The sequence below is a fragment of the Triplophysa rosa genome, linkage group LG11 (assembly GCF_024868665.1).
Source record: "Triplophysa rosa linkage group LG11, Trosa_1v2, whole genome shotgun sequence".
In the NCBI taxonomy this organism is placed as follows: Eukaryota; Metazoa; Chordata; class Actinopteri; order Cypriniformes; family Nemacheilidae; genus Triplophysa; species Triplophysa rosa.
Window position 1 is genome coordinate 10559341 of NC_079900.1, and position 18833 is coordinate 10578173.

General features: G+C 38.2%; 1 protein-coding gene across 4 annotated transcripts in view; it reads right to left on the reverse strand.

Moving 5' to 3' along the window:
* The window catches only part of rbfox1 (RNA binding fox-1 homolog 1), a 231563-nt gene that overhangs the window by 121352 nt on the left and 91378 nt on the right, over positions 1-18833 (reverse strand). For 2 of the 4 annotated variants that reach the window (XM_057345620.1, XM_057345625.1), the window contains exon 2: positions 14610-14651. The exons of 1 other annotated variant lie outside the window; for it this stretch is intronic. In XM_057345620.1, coding sequence (XP_057201603.1) covers positions 14610-14651 — 42 coding nt within the window. Of the gene's footprint in view, positions 1-11196; positions 12172-14609; positions 14652-18833 lie in introns of those variants that run through there. One more of the 4 variants, XM_057345626.1, reaches the window with a different exon arrangement.

The following is an 18833-nucleotide window of genomic DNA, read 5'->3' on the forward strand; positions in this document are numbered from 1 at the left end:
GCCTTAATACAATCTCACCTCAAACCTCCTGGCCATTATCCTGATTGACCACAAACTAAACTCTTCTTACAGGGAGGAGATCGTGGGGTATCATTACTTGGATAAAATGATGATAATCCAATTTAAGGCTTTTTTACGGATTATTATCAGCTTGAGTGTTAAACCAATAGTTTAAGTAGCCAAATTTCTGTCATTTACTCGTAAACACTGGGTCGGAATGTCCGCTTACATCACACGTGACCTTTCCAACGTGATAACAGAGTATGTGAACTCGTGGACGCGCATTCTGGGGGCAGAGCAAGCCATATATTTATGTTTAAAAAGTATATCATTTTTTCGTTTTCTTGGAAAATGACCAATCGTGATAACAGCTCGACAACACCCTTGTTCATCGGCTGGTGTCGTTTAGAGCCTTTTGAAGTTGAGATGAAACTGAAATTTGTACTTTAAAGGGGTCATATGGCGGAAGTACGTGTTTTTCTGTGTTTTTGGTGTGTTATAAGTTGCCCATGCATGTATTAGACACGTAAAATTGCACAAGTGAAAGTGTGGGAACAAAAGATGTATTCTATCTAAAAGCGAATGCTCAACCAGACTTGCCTGAAACGCCTCGTGTAACCACACCCCCACAAATCTACGTAACTTCGTAACATGATTTGACTAAAACCGCCCAAATCTACACGTAGTTAAGGTGGGAGTAATTGTAAATCTCATTGTATCATCTGTCAGTACAATTGCTTTGGAACCTGATGTTCCGAATATGGTAAGAGGCGTTACATTTCCGTGAAATGCAGTATTTGACCAATCACTACGCACTGGTGAACTGGCCAATCATAGCACACCTCGCTTTTCAGAGCGATGAGCTTTGTAAAAAATCATCGCGTTTCAGAGAGGCGGGGCAAAGAGGAGATACAAACATGCACGTATGTGGAAAATACATCGTTTTTTAAACTTTAAATGGTGTATACACATTGCGTTACATCTAAAACAAACAATAATATTCGTTTTAGCCGTGCATTATGACTCCTTTAACCAACATCCCTCCTTTTAAGTGCATTATATGGATAAGAACCCTGGAAACCTTTCCTCAAAAGCCTCAATTTGTTTTCGACAGAAGAAATAAACACACGGACGGCTTGTATGTGAGTGAATTATCTTGAAATGTTTATTTTATAGTGAACTACTCCTTTAAAGACCCCAAAAACGAAAATTCTGTCATCATTTACTCCCCCTCTTGCCATTTCAAACCTGTATGACTTTCTTTCTTCTGCAGAACTCAAAAGAAGATATTTTGAAGAACTTTGGTTGAGCAACGGCGGTACCCAGTGACTTCCATTGGTTTTGTGACCATATAATACAAGTGAATGGGTACCGTCGTTGTTCAGTGGTGAGAAAATGATGAGAGTGGGTAAATGATACCAGAATTTTTAGGTGAACCGTCACTTTAAAGTTCCCTTTTTTTAAAGTATCCCTTTTAATGAACAGACCATTGCTGCAAGTGATAATTTACAGTTATCACTGTTTTAGATGTAAAAAGACTCCAGGCCTGGACATGTTTTTACAGCATACAGATTTCTAAAATACATGTTTTGTCATATACTATATCATAAGTTACCTTGAGGTCCCATTGGAGGTTTGTTGAAGCACCAGCCATCTTGTTGAGAAACACCAATTTACACAGTACTTTCCACACAACGGTTATATCGAACATTTCGATCTAGTTTAAAAATTAATCAAAAATAAAATGGAATATTAAAAAAACATTTGATTTAATATACATATAAATCTATTGCTTTAGTGCTTTATTCTGAGTCTACTGAAGCCATAAGATACCAATTAGTGAGTAACAAAGTGAAAATTAACTAATTTTAACTGATAATGAGCTGTTAACATGTGAACCGCTGGAGGTGATCTAGTTCTCGAAGTCTCTCACCGACTCAAGGATCAGGTTGTGAATAATGACTTTAATTATACCATATCATACTTCCATTGTACTTTTCATTTCAAGTGTCAAGACAGTCAGAGAACACAGCAAACAGCACATAGATTAGCAAACAGCATGAGCATGGAAAAACACTGTGCTGTGCCTTTAAATCTAACCGTCATCTAAACTCTAACCTGCAGTCGTTTATTCCTCAAAGGCCACTGATGGCTTGTTTGAAACTTACGGCACGGGGCCGGCCAGTTGCGCCACGACACCAACAGACATTGTGACTTGCAAATTATGTCTGGTTGACAGGGACGGGGGAAAAACAGTCTCTTGAACCGCTACAAAAACACTAAGATGAGTCAATTCATATAATTAAGATATCATTCACAGATATTGTTCTGTCAGATAGGCCACCGAGGGCCAGGATTTGGCTCTCATTATGAAGCATTTGGATGTGATGTTTCTCTGACACACAAGCGACTCACCTGCTTCCCCCCCACCTCTGCTGTGCATAATGTCCAGCTCATTACAGGACTGGAGACTGGTCAAGTTGAGGAGACAGAGATGCCTAATGAGGACTGCGAGCTCCCTCTCTCCCCTCCCTGCCTACACTGGCTCCAATTTGGATCCACATGAAAGGAGAGCCAATCTGAGCCACCTAGAAACTTCTTTTCTTATCTGGGCCCTTTTAGGATATCCCTGGTTTCATGTTCTTCTGTTACAGCTGGACAAATTTTTGCTCTGCGGCGTGGCGAAGTCTGAATTTGATAGTGGAAATAATGAGGATAAATGGTGGCTTGGATTTACAAAAAGGTTTGTTATTTGTGTCTAGTCTGTAGGATACGGGTTATATCAGGTTAGCGCTAAACCTTGATGGAGGTTTGTAGCAATAAATGTAATGTAATTTGTTTTCATAGCTTCTGAGGATTTTCATACGCATAGATTTGTCAGACATCCATCAACACACAAGTACTTTCCTACTTGTCATGATCACAAACTGTAACCCCAATAAGGTTGTATTTGTTAACATTAGTACATGCATTAGCTAACATAACTAACAATGAGCAATAGAGTTCTTCAGCATTTTATTCATCTTTTAAATGTTATTTAATGCCAAAAATGTTTATGTTAGTTCATTGTGCATTCAAAATTGAAAATAAATTAGTGAATGCTGATTTTAACATGAAGTTTTGTTCATTGTTAGTTCATGTAGCTATTGGATTAACTAATTTCAACAAATACAACCTTATTGTAAAGTAATACCTCACAAACATTTTTTGGTGTTGTTTAAGCAATAATTTGGTAATTTACTTTGGCCCATGTCATCTCAAAGCATGTGCTGTTTTCTCAACACAGAATACTAGAATTTTTTTTAAGGAATAGAACAAAATAAATTAAGCAATGTCAACACCATTGGTGACAACAATGCTGTTCTGTCCTATTTTTGAGCTTGACAACAGTCACAATGAGCTTTAGCTGTTTTGCAGTTTTATTAAATATGTCAATTCATTTGCGTTCCATGTAAGAAATAAAACCATCCTGGTTTGGAATGACATGAGTAAATAACAACAGAATTCTCATTCCCCCTTTTCATTATTCCTTCAATTCGATGTATTTTCATATTTCCATCTCAAACATCATACCCAGAATGCATCTGTCTACGCTGGCATGCGACGCCCCACTGATGGCGAGCTCCAAATACAGTGTCAGCTTGAAAAAGCTGCATTTCTATTATCAAGCCGATGCGATAGTAAGCACCTTGAAGGAAAGTGGTGAATCTGAGGCTGATTTGTGGCTGCTCCGCTATCAGCCCAGATACTAGCATGTGCAGGACACAGCAGAAATCTCCGAGTGTGAAATCAGTCACCTATCTCCAAAATACAAACTCTCCGTCTTATCCGGCCTCTTTATTCACAGGGGCCCTCAGTCAACAGAGCCCACAAAAGGTTCTGCTTGCACGAGTCCATCTGCAGTATTTATTACCTCGCCGCTCAAGGTATTCTTCCCCGCAGTATATACCTTTGTGCCGCAACAGTCTGCTGATTAAATCAATATCTGTTTCTTCGCAGACATTAAAAACCAGACAGAGGGGAGGATTCGCTGATCCTGTTTTGTTTTATCAACACAAACGCCCCTGAGAAAGAAAGGAGAAACCATCATTTTTACAACGCTTGTGCGCTTATGGTAACGCTCGTGTACCGCTTTTCTTCCTTATCCTCAAATCTGCTGATTTGTTCTCTCGTAAATACGCAGGAATCCGTGCCTTCGACATTATGCGAAGAGCAATAAGCCGTGGAAGGTAACAAAAAAATTACAGCTTCTGGCCATCGGTGATGACTGAACGCAGAGGATAAATTTAAAGAGACAGGGGCGAGGTAGATCTGTACGCGTGGCCCATTGAAATGCCCCCTTCACCTCTGAGGATGTGGCCAGGCTGTTGAGCGTGCACCGCAATTACGTATTGCTAATTGAAAATGTTAATCTTGTCACATTCAGGGGCAGACAGGGTTAAATTGGTAAAACTGCAATTCACTTAAGGCCATATCTCTCTTCGAAATGAACTGGATGATTAATCCTTTATATTCTTCAGGGATTTAGGGAATATCTGCAATTAAATTAACGACTACAAAGTGTACACTGCAAGATGGAAAAAAACATGAAAGACACACACTCATTTTTCCCAAGTTGTTGCCTTAATTGTCTCTTTATGGCCCGTGTTGCTCCCCGCCGCTAAAGGAGCCGCCCAACGTGAACACATGACTAGGGACTTGCAAAACTATTTGTTTTTGAAAACGATAAGTCGAGTTGACTGAACCACTTGGGTAATGGGTCTTATGAAATCTCTGTTTAATTTGGTTGGTTTCTGGCTCAACGTATGCCTTAGGGGCCATTTACAAAAGAGTTCCTGTGTTGGAACACAGCTAGACTGAGTACAACAGAATTGAACAGAATGCAGCAGGTTTTATGGCACATTTTTTTCAAATGGGCTAAATGTAAAATGTAGAAATCCTTCTTATTAGCGACTCCAGTGGCCTTTAAGTGAACTGCAGTCAACAATTTATCATGCATGCTCAAACACGCTCATGCTCAAAATGTGGTGATGTGAGAAAGCCTCGGCAACAACAGTAAATAAACATGATTTACAGACATCATTTCATCAGACAAAAATACACCTTTTATATTCCTTTGATTTTTCAAGGCAAAACCATATTTAGTCCTTCACATAAAAATCAGTCTACAGGCTTTCATATACAACCAAGGAAAGTCAAGGAAGGTCTTGTTTTTTAAGTTTTGTTAAAAGCTGTTCACATATATAATAAATAAAAAATAATTCATCAATTCAAATTTTACATAATATATAGCCTCTTTAAATGGCAAAAGACATTCACTTTTGTACAGCTGCAGCCTTTGTGCTCTAAAGGGAATACAACTTTTTTTACCATGAACAGTATTTTAAAAGCTACTGTAAGGCAGTGGAACAAAAATATTAAAACTTAAAAATATATATATTTGAAATACCACTGGCATTTGTTTTATTTTGTTAGACAGCTATTTGACTTTATAGACTTTATGATTTCTGCCCACAGCAACATTCATGAACTACCAGCACTATAAGAAAAATACTTAAACAATATAAAATACAATATGAAGCTATTACTTTAAAATGTACATCGAGCAATGTAAAATCTTCAAAGTGCAGGGTTTGAGCAATACAATGTACCCATTTGTTCAAGCACATAACAAGATTAACACAAGCAGGTTTTCTTCCTTCTATTTTCCCCTTCTAGTCAGGAGGAAACATTCAATACCAACTAGGTCAACTAAACTAGTGTGGGCACCAGAGGCGAGAACACTGCAATTGGTCTGGCCAGAGCTGATATTTGTAGATAAATACCACATCCCCAGAGGTTCTCCAAGAGTGAATTATTAGCAAAGCTTCATTGATCTCTCTCAAAATGGCAATAATCTCCAGTTTCATCCGGGCCTTTACTAGGCCTTCAAAGTGCATTAGGCTGCCTGGCTGCAATTGTTATCACAAAGGTGTTTTCCTGGCCTGACCATTTTATCCGAGAGTGCGAAAAAGTGTACGGCGCTAAAGTGATTTTCTTTCTCTCTGCGGTATGTGCTGCTGGTGTATTGTGTTTTATAGCCCCCAATAAAAACCTCCAGCACTGCAAAGCTCTGGACCATATGCGTATAGGCTCAATGCTTTTATGGCGATGAATACACTTATGTAATAAAGGCGTTTTATGAAAGGGCTTGTTGTGCTTTCACTTATGTTTTTTGCTTTCCCTGGCAGGAAATTTCATTAGAGGGGTAATGATTTGAGTATATCTGTAACAAGCTGACAATCTCTCGAAACGTCATTCGCTAATCCAGGCGTCGTCGTTCTTTAAAATTTTTCCCTTCGCATTTACGATCCCATCCCGGTGAGGTTTTATTTATATATATTGCATTTTATAAATCAGATTAAAACTGTCATGCCCACATCACAAACGGGAGGAAAACACTGGCACGGAGGAATCAGATGAAAGGTTTCGATGACCTACAGGGAATAGAAAACTTCTGGATTTTGGGTAGCGTAGCAAAAAACGCATCCTCGCCCCGGTTTGATATCTGTCATATTTTGCTCCATCATTACAGTGATGCCACTTTGATATGTTGCCATCTGTAAAGAACAGCCACCTGTCTCCATCAATCATCATAACAGACCGATGAAAAGAGCCACAAACTGTCATTTCATGACAGCAGATAATGACCAGCACAACAGTGCTTTCAGTGCTCATGAATAAACAGGTAATGACATGGCAGGTTATTTGAATCCGTCCTCGTGTGCCTGTAATCTAATACCAAACAATGGCTAGTAAACCCCATTGGCGTTAAAAGTGCCATCCCGGTGCGCGGGACAGGAATGAGATTGCCTCTTTGAGACACCGTTCCCCTCTCTGGTGCATGCTGGGATGGTGGAAGTGCTCCTAACTCACACGAATCGGGCCCTGTGAGTAGAACTCAGAAGAATATAATGAAATATAACACCACTTCTTGTCACAGGTCAGCAACCAAGCCTGCTCATAGACTGGCATTCCAAATGCCAAAGCCATTCATTATGAAAATGCTATGCATTGATTTGTCATACGTTGTAAAACTCTATCAGAAGGGCAATTTTTAAATCCATGCGGAAATGCCTGGACGGCCATGGCATTAATACTGTTCAATTGCTCTCCGTTTCCAGAACGAGCTACCCGGGCCCTCTGAAACCAGAGTCATGTTAAGCGCTTCAGCACAGTCGATGAAATAAAATAAGACAGGATTGAGTAAATTAGATAAGAATTATGATATATAAGCGGCGCTCTACTGCGAGACAGCTAATTAAATAAGAACATATTTGATAGCAACTGACAGTGGAGCGTTCTCACCCAGGTCCCATCATTACTGTCAGGGAGAGAGAGGGAATTAGAAGGTGTATAAATACCTTATGGTGTGTGCTGAATTGTCTTGCATTAATGTCAATTATATCCTCCGTGTATACATCAAATGTTCTTAATCCTCATTTTCATCTGTTACCCAGCTACTCGGAGCGACTCATTCATCTATCGCCAGATGTAAACGTATGTAAATTATATATGCTGCTTTATAATAGACTGTATACATGAAAAGCAAAAACATACAATGAACACAAATTGCTTCTACGTGCAAATTAGCATGCAATTTATAAACAATTATAGACATAAAGAGCTAAAGACGCGATGTGACTATTGAAACCAGTGACCTCAGTTTAGCCAAACATAACTTTCAATTTTACTATTAAATGTGAGGAGGAGTTTCAAGAAAGCATACATGTAGTATACTACAGTGTGTGTCATTCTACTCAAAGCAATTGTTTACAATAAATATCTAAATCTCTTGTAGCCCTTTCTTACATTTTAGTGCGATTTGCTTTCGCGCCAGTGATGTTAGGGTAAGGGGCGTGGTTAGGGGTGGGGTTTCAGAATTGCCTTTTTTCTCATAATCGCACATTTTTGTATGATTCACAACATATGAATTCATACGAACAAGCTGCCTCGTAATATAGTTACGAATTCCCGTGAGATCAGGTTGGCATCGCAGGGATTGAACATGGCATAAAATGGCACTCATCAGACGTGTACCCTATTCTTTACCAAAACAAAAAGGGGACCTGATCATAAATAACTGCCTTTCGAACCCCTGCATTACAAATGATGTGCTGAACTCTGGATGGTGACCAGGCATCCGTGTCGCAAAGTTAAGTCGCCAGATGTCCCTCGTGGACAGCCCCGGGCTCTCCTATTGGTTATCGTGGAGGGCAGTCTTTGTCAATCAATTGAATAAACTGCTTTCATAGCATCTATTGAAAGACAACTCTGACAAGAGGCTAGAAGTGCCTCCACAGCACTTTCTCCTGCAGCGAGGGGGGGAGTAAATAGTAAGAAAGGCAATAGCATCAGCTTGGACAGCAGAGCGGCTCTGACACGACTGTTTACTAGCTCTTTTCACTACCTCAGTGATTCAATCTTCACCCACGGCCAATCCTGATGCTCTCCAATTAAAAAAGCGACATGTAAAAGTGGACCGCCGTTTATTTGAGCTTCTTTCCAAAGTTGCTTCACTTGTTTGTTTGTCTGAAGACACTCTGGGAATTGAAGACAAGGGACCTATTTATATCTAAAGCTTTTATTGCCAAGTGTGTGAATGTGGCACGATGCTCGGCTGCTCTATTAAATGGTGTTAAGATGAAAACCCTGTGGCAGAAAAAGTAACCCCCACAATTAATTCCAGTTTACAGCCATACGATCTATGACTAAAGGAATACTGAAGGGTCGGGTACAGAGCCTGAACTGGGCTGTCATATGGCAAAGGCTGTTTGGTCATCAGACGCCTCTTAAAAGAACAGCATATCACGATCATAGCTTTACTCGGAATGCACTCTGTTTGTAAGGAATCTATGAAACGTGTGCAGAATTTTTTTTAATCAAATTTATACTATTGCATTTATTGAATAAAAATCTGACAAAAATGATAAATAGGTTGTTTTCGTTTACATGTACTGTCTATGTATCTGCAATCTCCAAATGAACCAGTTGAGAAGTGAATTTCAAGTCACACTTAAATGATGAAAATTAAATATTTAGCAAGAACTGTATACTTTAATACCGCACAGTAATTTCTGCATCTCCTGGGAAATTTCATCCTTGAATCTTTCCTTCGAATCATATTCCTTCCAGGCCACCCATGTTCCAATTAAACATTCAATATTCATTTTCCTAATATAGAATTTGAGTTTGCTGTGACTGCATGAGTAAGTAACTGGAGATTGTCTTGTGTGTTTACCAAATCCTTTGATTCTGAGTTCTTCTGACGTCTCAGAGTTTAATAGCCTGTTTCCACTGTAAGCTCAAGCCAACTATCAATAAGTAATATACTAATGTCTTTCCTTGTAAATAAATAAAATGAATTCTGTTGACTTGACATTTAGCTACTGAAACCATTTTATCATAAAACAATAGATAACTTTAATTGCATAATGAAGAAAAAGCAGCCAATCAGATCACAGAATAAATGGAGATGGGAACTCCTTCAATATACTGTAGATTAATAGCATCCAAGGGGAAGACCTCACTAACTAGTTGGTAAAATGAAATGTGTACGTTTTTACAAATTCTGTTCAAAGGATGACTATGGAAGATGCTACATTATTTAACAGTACTGATTTATTTTGGTCATAATTCATATTTCGACATAATTCTCATAACATTTGTGTTATTCGTTTTGACGACTTAACAATTATTCTAAAATGCAAAAAAACATATAAACAAAAAAAAGACGTTAAAATTCCATAAACCGGTAAAAATGGCAAATTGTAGTGTATATACACAAACAATAAATCATTATTTTTATTCTTGTTTGTTTGTTTGTGTACACAATTAGCACAGCATATGGAATCCGGATAGCTCTAATCTTTTTGAAAAAAAAAAAACTTCATCTGACACGTATTATGTGAAGGATAATTCCGTTCTTTATGTCTGTGTTCACTTGAACTGCCCATCAGATTAAGGTTTGTTAAAATGAGATTAATTTCCTGATAAACTCTCAGAGTGAAGAAGTCATCAGGGGGCTTTAAATGTATTCCATGGGCAATTAAGTGCAACGGGATTTCTTCAGCTAAGACTGATTTTGAGTGATAATGGCAGGTGAAGAGACAGATAATGAGCAGGCCAAGACACACACGCTTACAGCCCTTCTAAATGACTTCCTGCGCTTTAACTCCACAGTTATGAATCAACGTGCCACGCGCTGTTTCTCTGACACTCTGCTCTTTGGTGCAAGGACAAGAAAGAGAGATAAAACTTTTAAGAGAGTGAGTTACTAACTTATAGAACACAAATAGAACTGTACCAGTGTTTTAACTCCATGTAAATCCATGCAGAAAGCATATCACAATACTATATGTGGATTTTCTAATATCTACATTTTACAGCGTACATTTTATTTACACTTTTTAAGAATTGCATTTATTTTGGGACATTGTCCATATCCTAAAAAAAAGTGCTACAGTACAAGCAAATGCAATACAGACAAGCTTCGATCATCAGACTCTGTGTAAAAACACAAACGTCGAAAGGAAGTGCAAAAAATAAGACATCAAAAAAACCTTAGTCTAAGAAAAGTTCAAACTCTTTATAATACACAATTTTAAACCGAGACAACTAAATTATATATACACGATATACTACATACACAGCAACTAGTTACCACGATGCATTTTCTGTTATTTCATTATAATAACTATAGTTAATATAATTTTGTTATTTCAAAACTCTGCGTATGTAATGACAGAAATTTCACATTAAATCAAATGATGTCAAAATATCCAACTTGACAAAAACTTAAGCTGACCAAATTTTGACATGAATACTTGATTTCGTCCACTTGAGTTGTAGACAAACACATTTTTATCTACATCAATCCACAGTAATAAAGTGCAACTTGACTACAGTATTCAATACACAAATATGCAAATACGAAAAAGCTTCACGGAAGCTGCATTCAAAAGCTTCTCAGATATTTGAAAGGGGCATGTGCCCCCTCACTTTGAATGGTCATGACGCTTTTGGACGTCGATAAGGACATACGCAATTACAGCAGTTTTGCACAGTACACACACACACACACACACACACACACACACACACACAGAGAAGCCACCAACGAATACACCGCAGTCGACTGAGATGATTGTTACCTACCCACAAATACATCATCATTTTGAACGAGGAGTCAGGGGCTCTTCGGCAGCTTGAAAGCGCTTCCTTAGCTTCTTTTAACTTCTTGAGCTCAGCTTTGGAAACCCGGCTGAATCCTTCTTGTTTTACCCTCGTCTCAGGCGCACAGTTCTTGTGTATAATTTATTATATCACTATAATAGAGCTTATTAAATCTGACACATGGAGGAAGAAGAAGGTACTTCACAAGGTTTGGAATGCTTCTAGCAGTCTTGTCCTTGCTCTTCTCCTGTTTTTTTTGTTCTTTCTGTTCGTTCCTCACTTGGTCCTCCTCACACTTTCACTGACAAGCCCTGCTTAGGCACCAATTCCTGACGTTTCTATTTAATGAGAAGATCCGTGCACCAAGGAAGTCCAGTACAACTGTGCACTGAAAGTGCCAGAGAAAAAGAAAGAGAGAGAGGAAGTGGGGGGTGATTGTATAGGTTTCTCTAGAACACGTTCACACGCTCCTCAAGAAAGGTGCAACATCGACAGCTGATAGGACGATCCAAAGCAGATCTTCCTCCAAAACTGAACTTTTCCTCTACAAAATGTTTCTCGAATCCTCAGAAACTGTCATCCGGAAAATGATGCGCAGGGGAAGACATCAGCGGGAAATCAAAACACATCTTCTGGCCAGGGAGAATGTAGGAGGACGTGCATCTGACCATAAAACTAACTTCCTCGAAAAAATACAGCAGTTTTAAAAAAAAGGAGAAAAGATGTAGAAGGAAAAAAAACAGGAGAAAACTGAAGGAGCCAGAAAGCACCACTCTCTAAAAGGAAGCCAGCTAAAGCCACCTGACTGTACACCCTGGATGTTTTTCCCCCTCTCTTCTCGTCCGAAGTGAATGTGCTGGAGATAAAAGCAGCGTGTACCGGGGCCAAGGCCTTCCCGCTCGGGTTGTTCTGCCTCTGACGCACTGGCTGCCTTTTTACAGCACTTTTCTACAGCCATCTGCTGACTCTACCACGCTATTGCTACTGAGAGACCAGACACGCAGCCAGTCAGCACTGCAAAACACAGCCTGCCGCAGCTAAACCCCAGCAATAACTACCTAAATAAGCACATGTGAGGCTGAAACGCATTACTACATCAGACGGGGGATGGGATTTTTAATCAAATTCAGGTATCAGAGAGAGGAAGAAATATGATATTTCAAATGGATTTCAGAATAGGAAGGGACAAAAAAGAAATCTGAGCATGGTCCATTTTTTTGTTTTATGTTTAAGACACAAAGCAATGAGATTTGCCAGTATATTTATGAGGGGAATTACATTTTGAGGAAATTTAAATATTAATTTCTCCTCGGGAAGCAATTCGACTGCTTTAAAAGGAAAACTATATTAAGTAAAACCATCAAAGGAAAAGACAAAAGGGTGTATGAGGACAAATGATGAAGTCAACGGAAAAAGCTAAACATACAGATGGCATAGACCATTACACGGACAGCAAATGCACAACCACACACAAATTTCCTATAAGCACAGCACAAATCATCAGCTACAGCAATATATTAAATGTTCAATAAAATCTATAAAAATAATAACACCAATACCAATAATAATAATAATAATAATATATATATACATATATTATGTATTATTATTAGTATTAATTATTATAATTTGGTATTATTTATTATAATTTTTATTATTATTATAAATCCTTCTTATTATTATTATTATCATTACAAATTATTATTATTATTATTATTACGTTCTACCTCAAGAAGGTGTTTGTTATGTACAGCACAAATTATTGGCCACAGCAATATAAATGTTCAATAAAAACGTATATATTTATACTTATATATATAAATACTTATTATTATTATTATATAGAAAAAATCTTCAAAGTTCTATATAGTTCATGAAAGCCAAGCAATGTTTTAACTTACCATAATAATACAGAATGTACAGTCACATGGATGTGTTTACAATGCCTTCAAACACAGCTCATCCAATCACAATTTAGAGTCAAATCACTTTTAAAAAGATGCAAATGTCTTCTTCTAAAACGATTAGTACAGAAGGATAACATCAACATAATGACAATATTCTAGAAACTATAAATGAATGTCGACATAGCATCATAATATTATTATTTTAAAAAGGATAAAACTATTGCTTATGCACTCGGACAAAATAAAAAACATAAAATTTGCTTCAGTGTTTTTTCTTCAGGGCAAGTAAGGTCTAATGGTCAATCAAAGTGAGTGCTGCTTACTGACACGTCCATTTACATAGAGCAGTCCAATACAGTTGCTCTTTAACCAAATTAAAAAGCTGCATGTTTGAAAAAGTAGCCATAATAGTGTAGTGCATCACTCTTTTGTTTGGACTTTTTCTTAAATATGTAATACACATTATTGAAAAACAAAATCTTGGATCATCTCGAAAGAAAAGCTAATTGACAAAACCTAACGCTAAGTACATTATCCTGCATGCTTCTCAAAACATCATCTAAATGAGGTGGCGTTAAGCCAAAAAGCACTTTGGAACAACTGTCTTTACACCGTCACTAACAGGATGAAATGAGAAAACAACGAAACCAAGAAAAGGGCTTTTCAAGTTTCCAAGAGGGAAAAAATCTATATTTGATCATTATGCGTTTTGTCCATATTTTCACCCTGCTCTAATTTCACACAATTTCAGAAAGAAGCCAGATCATTAAAAAACAAATAAACAAGCGCACAAAAAAGATGAGAGTGATGGGTGTGTATGAGCAAGAAGGTCTGGGCATTAATCATATCAGGCCTAGCAAACTTAAAACCCTTCAACAAAGCATGATAAATTACAGCACTGAGAGGGGACTGCGGCTCAGACTCTGCGTGGTGTACACATCCCTCCCGTGATTCTACACGCCTGCACGTTCACCGTGTGGGCTGTATAGAGAGCTCAAAGCAGAGCAGCCAGGACACATGGTCACACACAGATAGAGGTGTGTTTGAAGAAGATGAAGATCTTTGGCAGGGTCTTCATCAGGAATGATGCTGACACCTTTGCTACCCTGTCTTTTCAGGCCAGTGAGTTAGAAGGAGGGTTTGAGAGGCGCTATTAAAGTTTAATGAGAAGGCGAGGTGAGCTTTGTTGTATTTTTAATATGGACACAGCAGAGTATGAAGGAATATGAAGGTTTTCGTATTTCGTTTTTTTCTATGTTTTGTCTATTGATTTGATACCAGCTCAGTCCGAGGTGGCAAAACAAACATGGAGGTACACAAAGCAAATATGTTTTAGCATGAAATAAAAATATGCTTTACGACTCTGTGAACAGATCCATTAAAATGTCTACATGAACATGTCCAAATGCCAACGGATGGTATAAAGTACGCACACAAAAACACATGCACAGATGCACAAAGCCAAAGACAGTGAGGTATCAGGCTTACCCGGAGCTGGTCCGTATCACAACTCATTGGTTGACCTGGAATCTGTCAACAGAGACATACAAATTAGAGTAACACATTACACCCCAAATACAGCACCTCCCTACAGTAATTACAAGTCAATCATCGAGAGCGGCTGAGGGGCGGGAAAATGAGATCTGTCAAAATTGAGGTTTGCATCATGGAACCATGCAAAAGGTGGCGAGAGGAGGGAATAAGACAGGCAGGACATCGTTGCCATGCTAGAGATGGTGGACCTAACCAAATTTAACATGTTTCCCATTCATTGACGAGACTATGGCGGCCCACCATAGTCTCCTTTGTTCCGCCACAGTCTTAAAACGAGCCAAATTTTTTTTCTTATAACAACATATATATGTCTTTGAATTTCGTTAGCGTAATGTGGGCAGCACACACACATACTGTACGTACAAACGCACGCTTGCAACTATTTCAGCTTTCCCGGTTGAAACGCAGACACGCGAACTGGCCAGGATTTGAGACGTCGCCAAGCTATACTGAATACAACATCGTTTGAGGTATAAGTAAAATCTAACTAATGTTTCAGTATTCACTGCAGTTTTCCACCAGTACAACCATGATTTTATCAGTGTACGACTGAGCAACAGATATCATTACCTCATGGCGTTAGCATCATTATGTTCAGCTTCCATATTATTTCCAGCTAAAATAGCAGTCTGCATATAGTGACCTTTGACAAACACCATTTCTGTAGTTTAAAATGAGCAGCGCGTCACAACGGAGCTGAAGTCGAGTCCGGCTGAAGCCATGTTTTTGTACCTCCGCATTACACAGACTGTTGCAGCGATTACAGTAGTTCAGTTTTGTTTTAAAATGGCAGATTAGTCCAATTTCGTTTCGTTTCTTTATTAAGTTAATTTAGAAAAATGTCTGGAGTATTTTTTGTTTGTGGCTCAGCCAGGTGCAGAACGCATGGTCTGATTGCTAACTGGCTGGAGCGCTGATTTGAATTAATGATGTGTGTTGATGATACTGTTGAAAGTGCTGCAACCATTAAAATCGTTTAGTTTTGTTTTTAATGTCAAATTATTCATATTTCGTTTCATTTCGTTATTAAGTTTTTTTTTGTGGCTCAGGTGCAGAACGCATTGCCAACTGTGCTGGAACACGAATTTGAATTATGATGCGAATGACACTGTTTAAACTGTTAAAATAGATTAGAATTAATAAATAGTTCAAAAGTATTAAAATACTTTAGTTTTGTTTTTAATGGTCAATTATATTTCGTTTCGTTTCTTTATTAGGTTAGTTTAGAAAAATGTATTGAGCATTTTTGTTTGTTGCTCAGGCACAGAACGCAGTTTGATTGCCAACCGCACCAATTTTTATGATTTGAATGCATGATGGGCATGAGTCTGCTTAAATTACTCCTTTTGCTACGGCTGTCCCCATAAGAAAAAATATATATACAGGTGCGCGACACACAATTACCTGCTGCCCTGTGTCACCGTGTCCCAAAGTTGTCAATATATTTGGTTTTTCGGACATCAAGCATTGCTGCTCAGACCGATCAGCGTGTACAGCAGGAGAAAGCGTCTGTCATTAATTGCTCTCGTACAGCGGTTTCACACAGCAAGCGTAAGCAGAGCGTAAGCAGCGCGTATGTTTTTAACAGTCGCCATGAGTTTCAAAAACACTTGGCCTTGGCCAAAACCACAACAGCACATTTAAAGGGTTTATAATACAAGTACGTACGTATATCTTAATGTTATGCTTATATTGCATATGAAGGAGTGGAAAACGATCGTATTATGCTGTCAGTGTACTGTCTGAAACCTACTGTCATCATAACCAGAGGCGTCATGCCCATTCAAACAGAGGCACGTGCCCCCTCAGATTTTTTACACAGTCAGTGTATGCAACCTCCAAATGACGAGTTTCTAGACGGCATCTAATAATCAGTTGCATGATTCTATTGGAAGACACTATATCAGCGAGCTGCACCCTTGTCCTCTTTGGGAGATTTTCGCCGTTTTGATCACGTACAAGGGCTTAAAGAAGTCATATTGCACGGCTAAAACGAATATTATTGTTTGTTTCAGATGTAACGCAAAATGTATACACCATATAAAGTTTAAAAAACGTTGTATTTTCCACATACGTGCATGTTTGTATCTCCTCTTTGCCCCGCCTCTCTGAAACGCGATGATTTTTTACAAAGCTCATCGCTCTGAAAAGCGAGGTGTGCTATGATTGGCCAGTTCACCAGTGCGTAGTGATTGGTCAAATACTGCATGCATTTCACGGAAATGTAACGCCTCTTACCATATTCGGAACATCAGGTTCCAAAGCAATTGTACTGACAGGCGATACAATGAGATTTACAATTACTCCCACCTTAACTACGTGTAGATTTGGGCGGTCTTAGTCAAATCATGTTACGAAGTTACGTAGATTTGTGGGGGTGTGGTTACACGAGGCGTTTCAGGCAAGTCTGGTTGAGCATTCGCTTTTAGATAGAATGCATCTTTTGTTCCCACACTTTCATTTGTGCAATTTTACGTGTCTAATACATGCATGGGCAACTTATAACACACCAAAAACACATAAAAACATGTACTTCCGCCATATGACCCCTTTAACATTTACCAATCCGGCGACAGAAGCAACAGCGCTGGCTAATGATGTAAGCTAATCAGCGTCTGCACGTGGTCGGGAGCTCGGCTCACGGAAACACCCGCGTCACCAAAACAAGACATAAAGACTCATTCTATGCCAGTATGTGCCGTTGTTTAGGCAAAGCATTTGTCACACACTTTCATTTAGACCCCGCAACCAAATGCGGGTGCGAGAACTGGACCCATGAACTTTTATGTTACAGTTCAATTTCAGGGTGCAAAGACTGACAGTACTCTAAATTCACTATCAATAATATATGAAATCATTTAATATAGATTTGGTAATACATAGAGTGGGACATTAGTTAAAATAATATGTACAATATATTAAATAATACATAATTGACACTTTTCATATATTAAGAAATAGATGCACTTCAATTATTATATTATGTATCATATTGCATTATACATTGTTGTTTCATAATGGAAAGAATTTTGTAATGGATAATAAATCTATATTAAAGGCAGTTTAACAAAGGGTAACCACTTTGCTTCATTTTTAATTGCTTTTACTTTTGTGCTCTATGTTCATTTGTATGGAAACAAAGACTCTTTTACTACTACAGCAATAAATTGTAGATATTTGTTCTCAAAATACACCAGACTGATGCATTTACCATATATCAATCAGATAGTGTTGTAATTTAATTCTCGCAATGATTTGTGCGATGTTTTGAATACGCTTAACAGATATTCTCTATAATATTGCTTTAAATGTATGTATTTGTACGTACAGGATATGTTTCTGTGTGTTGTGCACACTGTGTCCCCTTAAAAAAAAAAGGGTGCATGACGCCCCTGATCATAACCTTCTGAAAAAACTGATAAAACTACGTAGACATCATGTTATATTGCATATACTGTATGTGTAAGAGAAAAGCGATCGCATCACAAGTCAGTCAATCTCTCCTATGGTGAGTTAACCCTTAAGTGACTTCGTATCCTTCAAAGCACGATGGCTTTTTATTTATAACTTGTACTACATAGATCTAAAAGAGCATGGAACAGGCGGATATAACAAATCATAGTTATGCAATCTATTTAAAAGCGCTTTGATGAAGTTTTAGAAGATATTTTGCTCATTGATGTATGTAAATAACGTAATGTGAAATTGCATTGTTGTACTGTGCTAACAGTTACCCAGGCAGCACGGTGCATACGCTGCCGGTATGAAAGGACAATGGGCATGCGCTGCTAACGCTCTCCCTAAATAAATAAATTAGTTCAACTGTTAAACACTTTTTTGCTTCATTTTTTGATGGCTCATGCTCTACATGTTTTGACTGTTTGTGAACTCCCATTTTACCATGTGTTGTGCCCTATTATCCCCATTTATATATGGAGCCAATGATTAAATTACTACTATAGCTATTGTATTCTTATAGATTGAGTCACTTAATTTAGCTCTTAAATACACCAGATTGCAGCATTTACCTTTAAAATATGCTAAATTTTCTTACGGGGGTGCACGCCCCCGGACCCCCCAGAGGAAAATACAATTAGCCCCATAGTCTCACTAAATTCTGTGGGAAACATTGTTTAAGCCCTTATTTTGGGTAAATAA